General features: G+C 50.6%; 1 protein-coding gene across 2 annotated transcripts in view; it reads left to right on the plus strand.

Annotated features, from left to right (window-relative positions):
• Positions 1–5,391: 5,391 nt before the first annotated feature.
• Positions 5,392–16,045, plus strand: part of WLS (Wnt ligand secretion mediator) — a 36,223-nt gene continuing 25,569 nt past the window's right edge. The window contains exon 1 of one of the 2 annotated variants that reach the window (XM_068689925.1): positions 5,392–5,548. In XM_068689925.1, coding sequence (XP_068546026.1) covers positions 5,407–5,548 — 142 coding nt within the window. In that variant the 5' untranslated portion in view covers positions 5,392–5,406. Of the gene's footprint in view, positions 5,549–12,275; positions 12,448–16,045 lie in introns of those variants that run through there. The other variant, XM_068689926.1, reaches the window with a different exon arrangement.

The raw sequence follows: 16,045 nt of genomic DNA on the forward strand, positions 1-16,045 counted from the left end.
AATAACTCTGCCATTTCTCTCCTTTCCTCTAAAACCTCTCCAGGGGGTAGGAAGGCCGGAGGTCTCGCTGTGTGCTGCTCACCCGCTTACCCCGGCCGAGAGGCGAGGGATGAGCGGCGCTTGTCTGACTTCTTTCCGCGCAGGATGGCTGAGCTGGGGGGAATAATTTAGTGCAGATACAGACCAACAATAAATTAGTACGCCCCCAAGAGTCTGGAAGGAACAGAGGAGGAGCAGTGAGTCAGAAATGAGTCATAGAGCCTCCCCGGCCTTACCCGGGGATGAGGTACTGCGCGCACCACTCCTTCCTCTGGTCTGCCTCGAAAGGACAACCGAGCCCTGAGCAGCCCTGAATATAACTGTGGAAAAATAAATGTTAGCTAGCAGCAATCACTCCTTGGCAGCAGCAGGCTTTGCTATGCTCTGTGAGGTCTTCCCTGTAGCTAGTCAGTGTTTTTCTGATAAGGGAAAGGGATCGGTCGGAGGCCCCGAGCTGGTGCAGCGGTGGGGCAGGAGGCCTTATGGTGCTTCCCTTTCCCCTGGGTTTCCTCTGACAGCTCTTACTGCTGAGGCAGTGCCTTGTACAGCCCAGCAGACAAGGAATCTTAGGGCTACTAATGATTAAAAGATGTTAAAACCACCTGCTTGTCGCCATCCCTGTTCTTTGCCAACGCACAAAAACGGAGTGGCTGCAAGTCTGGGCTTTGGCAAAATCTTCTTACGGGCCTGGGGCAGCTCTAATTCATCATAACCTTGTCAGGACTGCTTGTACCGTGTTTCGCCATGGGGCTGTGGCTGCATGTGTCTTACTAGGCACCAAAATGAAGATTTGAAACTGTTTTTAACAGTGGGTTGATGGCACTGCGATCTCTTTGCAGCGCTGACCACTCCTAGCTGCTGGAATAACTGTGTTAGGTGGACTGGGGCCAGTTTGTTGTTAACTTTTACAGATTTTTTGTTTTACAGATGACAGGCGTGCAGGGACTGTTGTGCGATTTGATGAGCAATCTAAGGGGAGGAGGTCGTATTCCTTTTTTTTCTCCCTTTCCTTTAGTCCAAGCGTTCTGCTTCGTCTCTATAGCTCAAAGTACAATACTCATTTTACCTTTTGGTGAGCTGATTTAACTTCCAGTCTGGCAAGAAACTGTTGGCTCTGTAAGATAAAAATGTACTTTCTGCTTGGTTGGTGATTGGAGGGGCCCAACAAGTGTGTGTGATAAGCCTGAGGAATGCGTGGCTGAGGGAAGGGGAACGGTGCCTCCCCCTGCAGTGCCAGAAGGCTACCAGGGCAGCTCGCCCCATCTCCTGTAACCTCCCCCTGTGCTTCCCACCAGGTGCCAAATTGAAACAACTGGTTAAGAAGAAGTGAACGGGTTCTCAAAGTAAAAGGCTGGTGCAGGACGAGGGCACCAGCAGGATAAAAACAAACAGATCTCAGCTGCTGATGCCAGCGGGTCAGGAGAGTTCCCGTTCCTCCCCAACAGCCCTCTCTTGGCTGATTGTGTCCATTTCCCTGTTAAAGTTCCATGAATAATGTGTCTTATGTACATTAAATTTCACATGTTTTGACAGGGGTTTTTCATCGTGATAGGTCAGTTGTAAAGATGATGAATGCCCACGGTAAAAATTCCCTTTCCTTCTTCCTGTTGACTGAGATCGGTCCTGATGACAGCCTCAGAAGATAACGCCTTTGGTCACTAAATGGTCGTAAACATTACAAATGTGTGTAAAGAAATAATTTTCCCTTATTCCTATTTCATGCACACATGTAAAATGATGGTATAAAATTAAAGGTTTGGGTTAAAAGCCAGTGCTAAGTTTGATTTGAGGAGAGCTAATGAACTGAGTGCAATGGACATGCTGAACCATGCAGCGTCAACAAAAGTGATCACACCTGGACAGAAACACGAATTTCTTTAGAAACATCTTTGCAAAAGGACTATTTCTTTTCTGTGACCTCTCTGTCTGGTATCAGATGGGTGCTGTTCCACGAACAGCTCCTGGTTTCCTGCGAGCTGCATTCCTTGGTGCAGGGGCGTGGGTGGTTCTCATCGTCCCAGCAGGATGGGGCTGTAACAAGCACTCAGAAACAACCCAGGGATCTCACTGAGCATCACGTGTGATCGTTGTGTGATATTCACACAACTTTATTAACCACAGCTGAGGAGGCCTGCCTGCCTTTTTTTTTTTCTTTTTTTTCTTTTTTTTTCTTTTTTTTCTTTTTTTTTTAGTAAGTGAATCCAAAAGAAGTTGAGCCGCACCTATAAAAGGCAGCAATTACAGACAGACTTTTAGACCAGCCTGTTATGTGCGGCATTAGACGTGTGATCAATATCTGCGAGAGAATGTTGCTACAAATAGTCCTGCCCTGGTGAGTGTACGCGGCGCCTGCTTCCTGCTGGCTCAGAATAGTTCGTGCCCCAGTCACTCTGCAACGTTTCTATTGGATTTTTTTTTTTCCTAATACATACGAAAGAAGCAAAGTCACTCAACGCAACTCAAAGAACAAAAAGAAGAAAAAAAAAAAAAAAAAGCTCCAAGTTCATAGATTGCATAGCAGTATCGTTTGCTCACTAGAAGGAAATGACCTTTAACTCTGCCTTCGCCTTATGAAGCAATTTTCATTCCAAGAATACTTGTGTTTAGGCAACTATAAATCAGCAGATTAAAAACAGGGGGAAGCTTTTGCCTGTGCAGCTGCTCCGCAGAACTTATGTGGGTTTTTTATTATTGTTATTTATTTATTTATTTATTTATATTATTGTAAGGCTACAAATTGATAGCCCAGATGCGGATCTCTTTGAACCACCTGCAGGGTTTGTGCCCGGACCTGATGCTGCCGCCTGGTGTCCAGGTGATGCTCGGGGCTGGGTGAGGGCCATCCCTGGGCGCAGAGCTGTGCCCGTCCTGCACCATGCAAGGGCCTCGGGTAAGAGGAACAGGGATAAAACAAGCTCGTGAGCCCAGCTGCACCTAGGGGTCAGCTGCTTTAGGGATCCGTGGAAAACTGCTTCCATCTGCCATGTCTGCAGCAGCCAGGGAGGAGGAACTTGGGTTAGGAGAGAACTTGGCAATGGCTTTGGTAGGGGGAACACGAATTTTTGTGCCAAGGCCACTCTGGCGAATTCTTATTTCTTATATCTTCATCTTCCCAGCATCAGACATCAAAGAGCAACCCCGGAGGCAGAGCGGGGCCGTTTGCTGCTGGCTGAAGTCGGTGCAAACCCTGGTAGGGAGCTGCGGTGCTCTGGGGCGGGTGCGTGCCAAACTCCAGCACTACGGGGCACTTTTTAGGAAGCAGAACTGCAGGACTTCACGGTAGCCTCCATTTAGGAAAACACAAAGTGCTCGGGACAGGAGGGAGCCAGGCTCTGCAGGGTGTGCCGGCTTGGCCGAGCTCTGCGGGGTGGTTCTGCAGCCTGTGGGGACGTTGCCTTTGAGGACAGCGCCCGATGAAGCACCCTGCTGCTCCGACTCGCGTCATGCTGCCATCGTGGTGAAGCTGTTTGTGTAGCTGTGCTGAGAATTTGGTTGGGTTCCTTCTTTCCTTCTTTCCGTCTTTCCTTCTTTCTTTCTCCCTGCAGCTTTCTTTCTGTCGGGTTTCTCTGCATGGCACCACAACCTGCTTTACCAGGATAATTCATACGGCCGTGGCTGGGGAGAGGAGAGGCTGTCTGAGCTGATCCTGCTGCCAAAAGAAATGCCTTTGGAAACGGAGCCAAGTAATCAGGTAAAATGCTTACTGCCTGCTGATGCCAAGCAGTGCCTTTTGCTATACTCCAAATATTTATGTCTCTGCAAAAGACATAAACATTTCAACAGCGGTCTCTTTAGCGCTTACTGCCAGCACTTAATGTGAAGTTGCTGTGTTCCGTGGTCCCAAACCTCCCTAAAAATGACTAATTCCTGCTGGGCGAACTCCTGACCTGCCCAGCCAGAGGCACGTAGCCCCAGCGTAGCCCCACGGCAGGAGAAATGAGCTCCAAGAAGCATCCTCATCGCCTTATTTCTCTTTTCCCTTTATTTTTCCTGTTTTATCTACTCCCACAGTGCTTAACGTGGGAATTTGAGATCGAAAAGGTGCCTGTCTCTGTCCTCTTCAGAAGTACCAGAAGTCGGAGAGCAGTTTGAGCCCCGGAGCTGGGAGGGCAGCGTCGGACCCTCCTCTAGCTCATCACACACTGTCCTGTGCCTCACCCTTAGACATGGTTAATATTAAAAGCTCAGTCCAGCTGGTGTGTCAGAGCTCAGTGCTTCCTCTATTATTCATTAATAATATACACATTTAGCCTCTTTTGTTCATCCTGAAATGCTGAATTACTCACTTCTATACGCTAGCAAACTACCCGTCCCATAAGAATTTCCCCAGTTAGCCTGAGTTATTGAGGAGCTGAATTAATCAACGTTATGGCAGCCAGAAGATAAAATCCCCACGCCCGTGTTGCTGCCTTTACTGCCTGCAAAAAGCCTTCAACTCACATTTTCAGAGCTTAGTGGATGGCATGTACATGGCAGGTTATGTCTAAGTAGTGCGCTCTCCAAAAAGTTTGCTCTTTTCTTAAATTTCATGAATATTTCAGGAACTTGCGCTAAGAGGTTTCAGCGCATTCCAGGACAATGATTTCGGGTTTTTCTTTTGCCTGAGGAGGAAACGTGGTCTTCTGTGACACATTCTGCATGGTTTGCATTATTCCTCCAGACAGGGCTTATTACAGTTACAAAATCAGCTGGCCTGAAAATACACTGCCTCCTTATGTAGGCTGACTGAGTGTATGTTCTTACAACTTTTCCTGTGATTTTCCATTCTTGTCAGTCCCTGACATGAGACGGGCATCGGATGGGGCTGTCTCTAGAAATTCATTCATTCTCCAAAGCCATGAGCAGAGTTAAGGAGCTGCATTTACTTTTCTCACCCTTTTGTCTCGTTATCTACGAGTGCCTGAATGGGTAAATACACTTTGATAAAATTTTGCGATGAAATACACAGGATAACCAAATGAGTCTTTTCCAGCTGAAATGCCTGGGATTCTGTTACAAAATAACTACAGTGATTTGCATCAGCATTTGGTAACCATCAGCTTCATCACAGTACAAATCAGATCTCCATGGAAATGTTGGGATTTGTCATTTTGTTAGTGATGTGCTCCCTTTGCTTGGAGTGATTCATCTGAATGTAACTTAAGACCTCTTAAAAATAATACCGTTTAACAGATCTATTTGCTCCCTGCCAGGGATGTGTTCTCAGAAAAGGGAATGAGCAGTTAACTAAAGCAGGAAATCCATGTCAGAGTTTAAGATTTGTGCTTCCACTAATTGCTTTTACTTTAAAGACGTGCCTGACAGCAAACTGTGGAAATCATTCTAATTAAAACAACAGCAGCAACAACAAAAAAAAACAACTGCGGCATGGGAGAGCAGGCAATATGCAGAGGTATCTGGGTCATTCCTTCTTGCAGCTGGGGCAGAGAACTCGAGGAATGCCGACAGACGAGCTCCAGCAAGTCCACCCCTTGTAAAGTAACAGGATCCTGCCTTCCAGCTGAGCGAGGTGGGTTTGCACAGGAACACCGAGCTGTTAACTGGGGCAGCGGGGATGCAGACAGTTCAACTCGCATTTGGGAGCAGAAGGGCAGAGGAGATGGCTGGGAACTCAAACTGCTGTGTGTGGAAGTGAATTACTGCATAAAGACTAGAGAATGCCTTTTTCTTCTTTCTTTTCTCTTCTCTTCTCTTCTCTTCTCTTCTCTTCTCTTCTCTTCTCTTCTCTTCTCTTCTCTTCTCTTCTCTTCTCTTCTCTTCTCTTCTCTTCTCTTCTCTTCTCTTCTCTTCTCTTCTCTTCTCTTCTCTTCTCTTCTCTTCTCTTCTCGTTAATTTATTTATTTTAGAGTCTGAGTAAAACGATCATTACAAGATTCAGCAACACAAATTCCTTTGGCTCTTTTGCTTATACACACATTAACTATTCTTGTTGGTTAGCGGAGTTGAATGACGCTGGAAAAGTCACAGAGACAGCAACGTGCTTCTCCCGTTACAAGGCACTTCCCTGCCCTGGGACACAGAGCTCCAGCTCCTAATTACAGGTGGATTAATTGGTGGCAGCTGGGGCAGGTATTACTGAGCTGCACGCTGCGCTCTGCTGCCGTGCATCACCTCCGAGCAGGAGAGGGATCTGCCAGGGGTTTTTGGGCAGCTCCATTCGCAGCCCTGTGTGGTGATGGAAGGTGACATCCGTGGCAGTTCACAGGAACGTGCTGGGTCGTGGACTGGGAGAGCTGGGGAGCAGCAGGTTGCCTGACTGGGATGTGCCCACAGGGACGAAACCTCGGAGGAGCACAGCTAGCAGCAGCATTGCTCTGGGCACCCCACCTCTCATCGTCTGCTCTTGGAATCGGAGCCTACACTTGGCTCAGACGGAAAATAAGATTAAAAAGAAAACCATTTTCTTTCTAAATATTTCCCCATATACTGCACACACTTGTATTTTAAAGGATAAAAAAACCCCGTCTTACTCACTCTAATTCAGTCCCTAGTCTGGAGCAGCTTGCCTTGATTACATTGTACTAAATTACTCATCTTGGATATATGATTCTCTTTATTTTCTCTGCCAAGAGCAAAAATATGAGATTATTTGGCAAGAGGAATATGTATCTGAAATGTCAAATTACAGCTCATAACTATTACGGGATAGTTTTGGCGTTAGCCCTTTGTGGTTGTTCCAAAACAGATGTCTCTTTCTAGGAGATCTTTAAAACTAATACATACTTCATGTTTGCTTTTAGCTGGTATTTCGAGAATGTCTCACAAGGACACTAGCTGGGTGCATATGTTGGTTTGGTCTAACTTTAAATTTCTCGTTTCTCAAGACTTCCAAGTCTTCAGCTTGCATTAACTGGTAATTCTGTGTACAGAGAATGCAAACGTTGAGAATTGGGATTTTTTTTTCTTTCTTTTTTTTTTTCAACAACCAATATAGCCAAACTACCTAACTGTATCTTATTTAACTGAGAAATACAATGACACAACTAGTTCATATTTGTCAGCTTTTTCATCTACAGTAATGTTGCCACTGGAATATGATTAAATCTCCCTTGCTTTTGCCTTGTGAATTAACTAATATCAGCTTTTCCTAAAACTCAGTTAAGGCCTGTTCCTTGGTGCTGTAGCTCTGAAGCAGGTACCACAGCTGCACATGTTCAGCACATGCACGTTTGTTCACTTCTCGTGGGACTGTGAACAATGGCTGTGGTCTACATTTAGTTGTATCTGCTAATTTGGTCCTCAGAGCTGAACTTGGAAAGGATTGGATTTGTGGGAATACAAAGGCTTAACAGAAAAATGGTAAGAGGCTGTCAAAAAAACTCTGAAATGTATTCTTTTTATTCCGAACACAGGAGGGATGGAAGCATGAAGGTTTCCGTATAAACAACTGTGCAGCTCAGCTTGTAGAAGGGATTTGCTAATGGTAAGCTGTGATAGCAAGCTGGACTTCATTTCGTGATATTAAAGTGTCTGTATCTCGTAGAAAAATAACTTTGCTTGCTGCTGAGGAGGACACAAACCCATCAGGTACCAGCAGTGCCCATCACTGCCGAGAAACTCCCTGACGTGCAGGTAGGGAAAATGGGACTGGGTAGGGACTGGAGTGGTCTTTGTATGGGAAAGTCGGCTGTGGTGACGCACGGCCCTCTGCAAAGTCCGCTCACACGAAATCGCTCCTGTCCAAAATGTCAGTGATGCCATTTTGACCGCTACGACATTCGGACCACTTTCAGCCCCCAGCTGTGGGTTAGCAGCACCTTCCACCTGGCTCCTGTGGCTTGGGAACCGTGGCTATCTCGAAATGTTTTTGGAGAGGTGGGAGGCGGCGACGCGGGGCTGGGCGAGGGTGCTTTGCATGAGGGGAAGCTCCGGGGCCGCTGGCTGCTTGCTTAATGAATCAAGCTGAAGGCTTCAAGTGGAGCTGTGCGTACTGCCAGATGATCGTTATGTCATGGAAGGGGCTTGGAAGGAAGAACTTGGAAGTTTGGTGACAGACTGATGATGGATCTGCCCGAGACTTGTTCAGATATCCTGCTGCAGAAGCTTCGCTCCCTGCTGATTGGATTAATGGTCAAAAGAGAGAGCTTGGCAGACTCCAAAAAATGCTGAAAATTCAGGCTTTCCACAGATTCGCTTTTGATGGCTTGAGCCTTTTAACCACATGGCAATTGTAGAGACTATAAACAAGATTGAATAATCCGGTTTAAGCAATCTTTAATAAAATATAAATTATTTTAATACACTATTATTGGCCCCTCCTTCAGGATATCACAAGTCTGCACTTTCAGGCTGACAAGCCCAAATGTGCTCTGTCAAATTACGAGCTCTGCTTTGGCTCACGCACAGCCTGGAGGCCCCAGTGCCCCCGCTGAAGCCCCGTTCTGGGGCATTTTGGGCACAAAGCCCAGAGCACAGCAGAGAAAAGCCACCAGGAGCTACCTGGGCGGTTCTCTCACCTGCCCCACACTCAGTGGATAACAGATGCTTTGCTCAGCCACCTGCCGGGCACACGGGACGTGGTGGGGAGCACGGGATGGAGAGGGGCTGGGGAGATGCTGGGGACCCCCAGCGCTGCCGTGGGGCTCAGCACCCGCAGGATCAGCAGGCTGGGGGCAATCCAGTAAATCTGCCATAATAATAAACAAATAAATACATAATAATAATAATAATAATAATAATAATAATAATAATAATAATAATAATAATAATAATAATAATAATAAAAAAGCACCTCGCTTTGTGGATCAAGGGCTACAAACAGTGGCAAGGTCCTACTTAAGCCAAGCTGGCTGAAGAGAAATTGATTCAGGAGCTGAGCACACTCACATCTGCCTGGTTTTTAAGATGAAACACTGCATATTTGTCAATTTTCTTCCTAATCCTAACTGCAACGGGCAGTTACAAGCCATGGGACTCCATCTACTCACCCATCTGAACCCTCTCCCCCCCCTCCTTTTTTGGTGGACGCCACACCAAGTTTGACATTTGACTATCATTACACCCCATAGACAAGGATTTTCTCACAGAGATAAATTTTTCCTCTCCATCTGTGCACTGGAAATGACACAAAACGCCCTTTTCCTGTTCTCTGAGAAAACTTTCCCTGCTACCAGCACTTGCAAGAGACGAGGAAGGTGAAGTCACCGATGCGAGCAGTGAGAAGCGAGTGCTTGCGAGGCTTTTCATCATTTTTCCCCTGCAGCAGCAAACTCCCCACTATTTATTTTTAGCAGGAACTCGGTGCTGTGTGTGAAGTGTTCCCAAAAACCCAGGCAGCTGCAGTGCTGTGTCCAGCAGCGCCCATGCCCCCAGGGAGGTGCTGGGGAGCCCAGGGGCAGCCGGCAGGCAGGGCAGCCTCATGTGGGGCAGCAGAGTGTTTCTGGCTGTGGATGGCCATAAATTTCCCAGATTTTGGTCTGCTGCTACTCTGTAAAATACCTATGGAGTCAGCCCAGCGCTGGGCTGGCAGGCTGCTGCTGATGTTCAAAAAACTTGCTTTGGTAAAGCGAAAATGAAGCAGCTCAATACAAAGCTTCCATGCAGCAAGATAGGTCCGAATAATTTCGGGGTGGGTTGGCTTTTTAGCTTTCTAAAAACAGAAATTATCACTACAGTCCTGCCATTTGGCCTCCACATCCTGGTCACTGATGCTCCTCTGTCCAGCCTGCACGTTGTATTTGCAGTGTGTGTCCTCCTACCATTGTGTTTGAAAAATACTTCTAATTTCTAGCACTTTTTCCTGACATTTTCCATTATCTATCCAACTGAAATGAGACAATGGGTGAAAAAAAGAAAATGCTGAAACTTTCAGCGAGTTTGATCTCTTTGAAAACCGAGCATCCAAAGATGGTTTTCTTAAAACTCTTGCAGTCACTTTTAGCACGGATACGTAGCACCAAAATTAGGAGCCTGTGACAATCCCACTAAGCACTTACCTGCAGCTTTAAACCCCTAAATCCTCGGAAAGCCTGGGCTCAAGGCCCGGTGCTGCAAGGAGCTCTCTGTGCTCCTTCCCTGCCCCGAGCTGACTGCCAGACAGGTCTTTTGCAGCTCAGGCTTTCAAAACAGCCTGGGGCAGTAAGGAAGAAGTAATTTAATAACCGGCAGGTAGGAGGTGATTGATTCTGGAGGCCTTACGGAGGTGGAATTGTTATTTGTAAACAGCTGGAAAGGAAAAGCGCTGGCTAGGGGTGTGCTTTCTGCTCCACCTCGGGCCAGTTTCTTCTCTGAGAGTTTTGTGGGGTCATTTTTGGCAAAAGAGAAGCCCCAGTTCGCTGTGGTATTTGCTCTGCCCCCTTTGGGCTTGTGTCTAAAGTCACACGGGATTAAAGTGCCCAAATTTTGTGGCTTCAGAGATGTAGGAATGTGGTACACGTAGAAAGTGCCTTATAATGCCAAGTGTTTTTTCCCGTGTATTGTTATTTTACTTTTTTTTTTTTTTTTTCACTAAAGATGCTTTTATCATGGCAGGGTCTTCGCTCTACCTCTTACATTTTTGTACAAAGTATTCGGTATTTGTCTTGGCAAAAATCCACTGACGGGCTTTGATTTTTTGCAAGCACATCGTGGGAATGATCCTGTTGGGTTCACAACGGGTGCAAAGGACTTGGCCGTCAGGAGCTATTTTTAAAAATGAAGTCATAACTGTAATGTAAAAAAATAATAATAAAAAAATAAATGACCAAAAGCGTTTGCTGTCACTGCTGCCTGCATTTCATAGTGCACAAAGCTGTCCTGTTTTGCTGCTTCCTTTGCACAGGTTTGTCACGGGCTGCCTCCCTCCGGGGCACACTCCCCAGGAGCGTTTCCAGCTGCCCCCACCCAACACCAGCCCTGGCTGCTGGGATTCGCTGCAAGCCCCGAGGGCACGCAGCAGAGCCCATGCTGAGCCCATGCTGAGCTGCAGGGCACAAGCCCATGGGCAGTGCTTGGGGCCAGGGGGGTGAGGAGCTGGTGAGGGGAGAGCCTGGCTGCTGGCCCCATCCTCATCCCCTTCCCTAGTCTCATCCCCAACCGCATCCCCATCCCCATCCCATTCCATATCCCCATCCCCATCCCATCCCATATCCCCATCCCATCCACGTCCCGTATCCCATTCCCATCCCATCTCCCCATCCCATCCCGTATCCCCATCCCATATCCCCATCCCTTCCCCATACCATATCCCATCCCCATCCCATCCTATATCCCATATCCCTACCCCATATCCCCATCCTATCCCTATCCCATATCCCACCCCACTCCATATCCCGTATCCCCATCCCATATCCCATCCCATATCCCCATCCCATATCCCCATCCCATATCCCCATCCCACCCCGTATCCCAATCCCCACATCTCCATTCCATATCCCATCCCATATCCCCACCCCATATCCCCATATCCCCATCCCATATCCTATAACCTCACCCCATATCCCCATCCCACCCCATATCCCCACCCCATCTCATATCCTCACCCCATCCCCATCCTATCCCATCCCCGTCCCGTATCCCGTCCCGTATCCCATCCCATATCCCCACCCCATATCCCCATCCCATCCCATATCCCCTCCCATATCCCCATCCCATCCCATATCCCCATCCCCATCCCACCCCATATCCCACCCCATTCCATATCCCATATCCCCATCCCATATCCCTATCCCATCCCCATCCCATCCCATATCCCCACCCCATATCCCCATCCCCATCCCATATCCCACCCCCATTCCATATCCCATCCCATATCCTCATCCCATATCCCATCCCATATCCCAATCCCCACATCCCCATCCCATCCAATATCCCATCCCATATCCCACCCCATATCCCCATCCTGTATCCTCATCCCATATCCCAATCCCCATATCCCCACCCTCTCCCCATACCCCATACCCCATACCCCATATCCCATCCCCATCCCCTCCCCATCCCAAATCCCCATCCCTATCCCCATCCCATATCCCACCCCATATCCCCATCCCATATCCCCATCCTCACCCCACATCCCCACCCCATATCCCACCCCATATCCCAATCCCACCCCACACCCCCCCCTCCCCGCCCCGCCCCTCTGCGCGTTGCCTCCTCCCCCCCCCCCCCCTCACCCACCCCCCGCGGCGGCCCCGCCCCTCCCACCCCATCCCGGTGCGGGCGCGGGCGCGGCGCGGGGCCGGGGCCGTGCGGCGGCGGCGGCTGCCGGGTGCCTGCAGCCGGGGTTAGGGTTAGGGGCTGGGTTAGGGTTAGGGTTAGGGTTAGGGTTAGGGGCTGGGGGTGGGAGGGGAGGGGGGGGGTGCCCGGCACCCCACGCCCCCGCGAAGATGGCCGGGGCCATCATCGAGAACATGAGCACCAAGAAGCTCTGCATCGTCGGCGGCGTGCTGCTGGTCTTCCAGGTCATCGCCTTCCTCGTGGGGGGGCTCATCGGTGAGTCCGGACCCCCCCCCCCCCCCCCCCCAAAATCCCACCCTCTCGGTGCTCTCGGTCCCTTTGTGCTCGCTGCTCTCTCCCCCCCCCCCCCCCTCCGCCTCCCAGCCCGGCCAGGAGGGGCAGAGAAAAGAGAGAAAAGTTTTTTTTTTATTTTTTTTTTTTGGCACGGGAGGCGGGGAGGCGCTCAGCATGGCGACCGGGCCGCGGGGAGCTCGGCTGCTTTTCGGGAGCCCCCCCCCCCCCCGGAGCCTTCCCCCTGCTCCCCCTCCTCGCTTTGCAGCCGCAGGAGGAGGAGGAACGAAACCCCCCCCCCCCCCACCACCACCACCTCCGTTTGCACAGAGGGCGAAGCCCCCTCCCTGCTCTCAGATTAAAAAAATTAAGATTAATCATTGCAATAAATTAATAAAAGCCGGGGAAGGGGGGGGGGGGCCACGCCGCTCGGGGCGCTCCCATTGTCTGGGCTGCGCCGGGGCCGCCCCCCCCCTTCCCCCATTTCCACCCCCTTCCCCCGTTTCCACCCCCTTCCCTTCCCCTCCACCCCCTTCCCCTCCGCTTTTGTCCGGCTTCGCCCCGGGGGCGCTGCTCGGGGCCCCGGGGGCTGGGGCTGGGGCCGGGGGGGGGCAGAAATCGGGGTCGTGCAGCCGGGAGCTGCCCTGGGGGTCCTGCGCCCCCCGCCGGGCTCCCCTGCACTGCCCCGGGGGTGCTGAGCCCGGGGGTCCCGGGTGCTGGCCCCATGTCCCCCCCCCCTTACCCAGGACCCAAAATCCCCGAAACTTGAGTTGCCCTCCTTCTGCCTCTGCTCCCCGCCTCCATCCCCAAAGCGGCTGCGGCGAGCTTTGGGCTAAAACCCAGCGTTTTCTGGTCTTGTGGGCCTGACCCCGTGCTGAATCCCAGCGGGACTGGTTTTTTTTTTTCGTTCCCTTTCTTTCTGAAGGAGCTGGTTTTGGGGACACGTTACCGAGCTCCGTGCTGATTCACGAGATAAATTCCTTGGCCTGTGCAGAGAAGCCATGCTCGGTGCTCCTTCATCTTAGGGCACGGCTAGAAAAAAAACCCTTAAAGTTCATAAAACGCTAGCTGCACGTACAAAAGGAGCACGCTGATTAGAAAGCCCCGTTTCTGTTTTTGTTTGGGGACAGGCATGATAAGCTTGGTGTTTGTGGGGTCTGAGCAGCCCTCTCGTTCGTCTCTCTGTCCCTACAAACCCTCCTGTTAGGTTGTTCTCCCACCGGGTGCCTTCTCGGGGCCGCACAACCCAAACCCAGGGCGGCTCCACGTGGGTTGGGTAAGGGCATCTTCCCCCAGGGGGCTGTTAGGGGCAGGCTTCCTTTAATTGCTGCAAAACCCCACTGCGAGGCTTTCCAAATGCTCTTCCCCTCCTGCCCTAGGGGCTCGCGTGGCTCCTACCACGGTGACTCTTGCCCCTGAACCGCTGGGAGCCTTCCTGCGAGCTGCTGGGCTCCCTGGTGCACGGCATGCAAGTGGGTATCGCTGCCTGAAACGCTTTTTGGGGAGCAATCGTGGCCTGTGCCTCGCTCCCCGGGTCCCCAGCCCCGGGTGCTGCAGGCTGGTGGCTGGCACCGTGTCCCCTGTGCCACCGCAGGGTGCCCAGCCCCAGCCCCTGCCTCGTGCCCCTTCCCAAGAGGAGCCCAGCAGGAGATGTGTCAGTGGTAAATGTCCTCCTGCAGCGTCCCCGCGGGCACTGCTGCTGCTCCTGGTGGAGCACGCGGTGGGATGCGAGCCGAGGGGTCACTGAAATAGTCCTGGGCTGGTTTGATCCAGCGCAGCTCAGGGACACCGAGAATCTGGTTATTTTCGTTTATCCAGGTCTAGACGAACCAAAATATGTACACAACCGGGCCGCAGCTACAAAGCGAAGCCAGCCGCTCCTTGAGCAGTCGGTTAGGTCATGTTTCAAAACAATGACTAAGTGCTCTATTTTAACAGATTATTTTGCCAGTTGGAAATACACAAATGCAGCACGTTGGTACCTGATCGGGCAGCAAGGCTTCGTTCGCCTGAAATCGTGTTTTCTGCCAGGGGTAGCTCTCAATCTGGTTCCTGAACAGCAACCTGTGTTAATGTCTGAGCTTTAATCAGGCTTGCAGACTCTCTTGTTCAGATATAAGACTTTTATCAGCACTCCTTGCATTCCTGCTATAAAGGACAGGGTGTTTGTATTAGAGGAGGAAAGGATCAAACAGGGATGCTTCCTGCTATCAGTCGAGTGTTAATGGGGGAGAAACCTGGCTGGGTCTGCTTTGCATTCGGCATTCCCACAGCCCTCACACCCCATGCATATGTATATCTGCACGCTCTGCCTTTGCAGAGTCTGGCCTGGGGTCAGCCACCTGCCTGCGCCCTGCCTGTCCCAGGGGTGCCCCCAGGCTCTGCTTGTGCCAAGCAGCTCGTGGAGGGTTGGGGTTTGATGTGAGGACAGGGCTTCTCCTGCTGAACCAGCAGCAGCATTGCTCAGGTCCTGCAGCTTCTGGAAGTTTTGAGTGGGACAAAGACAAGCCAGGACAGCCGTGTCCTGCCCCAATGCCGGCTGGGTGCTGGAACCAGTCAGTGGCAGGCTGACCTCGATGCCTTTTGGCTGTGTTTAAACCAAAGCTCTGGATTACAAATCTTTGTCCTCTGTGTACCACGTGGGAGCTGCTCGCAGAGTCCTTGCATTCTGGAGTTCCTTTATGTGTGCCATTTATTATTTATTTTTTTTTTACTTAAAGATAAGAATACCACTGCTCAAATCTGGAGTTCATGGCCGTAGCAGGGAACTCTGTGTTGTCCTAAGCCTGCTGCAGGCTGCCATCCAGGTGCCTGCGGGCAGTGATTTACGTGTCCCGTCGGGCTGCGAGCTGCTGCCTGACCCCGTGAGAGCTGCATCAGGCACTGCACACCCTTAGACCCGATCTGACAGTCTGGGACAGGGACCCACTTCTTCTCCCCGGGGATTCGGGCTGTCCTTGGTGTCCAGGAGAGGCCCCAGAGGGATGGAGGGCTCAGGGTGAGCCCAGCTGCATGCACACCTAGGAACCAGTAACCCCCCCTTGGACAACTTCTCACTACTTCTAGGACCACAGGGATGCCTCGTGAGGATTCAGATTACCTTGTTTTCCGTTCAAATGAGCTGGCTTTGGATGTAAGAGGACTTTTCTGTAGCCAAGCCAAAGAGCAGGCACACACACACACGGCAAAGTGCCGGCAGTCCCGTACCAGCTGTGCGTTTTACAAATTAACTGCTTGGAAAAGTGGAGGTGTCTGTTCTAGCACATGGGTCCTCTGGGACGAGGGGGCTGCATTTGTGATCAAGCAGGTTCGCTGCCTCCTTGCCTTGGTTTAAGGTTGAAAAAACTGGAATTGTTTTGACTGGAGCAAATAAAACTCCTGCTTGTGTGTCTCGCCCAGAGAGATAATGAGTCATGAGTATAAATGGCTGAGCAGCTATCAACAATCCCCGGTCATTATCTAAATGTCTGACTTGGCTCCTGAGCAGTGAGTTTCCAGGATTTCATTTCCTTTCCCGGGATTTCATTACCTCCCCGGGCCGGGCGGCTGTGGCGGAGCAGGGCCCGGTGCCGGCCCCTCCGGC

This window comes from Anas acuta, chromosome 8 (assembly GCF_963932015.1).
Source record: "Anas acuta chromosome 8, bAnaAcu1.1, whole genome shotgun sequence".
Classification (NCBI taxonomy): Eukaryota; Metazoa; Chordata; class Aves; order Anseriformes; family Anatidae; genus Anas; species Anas acuta.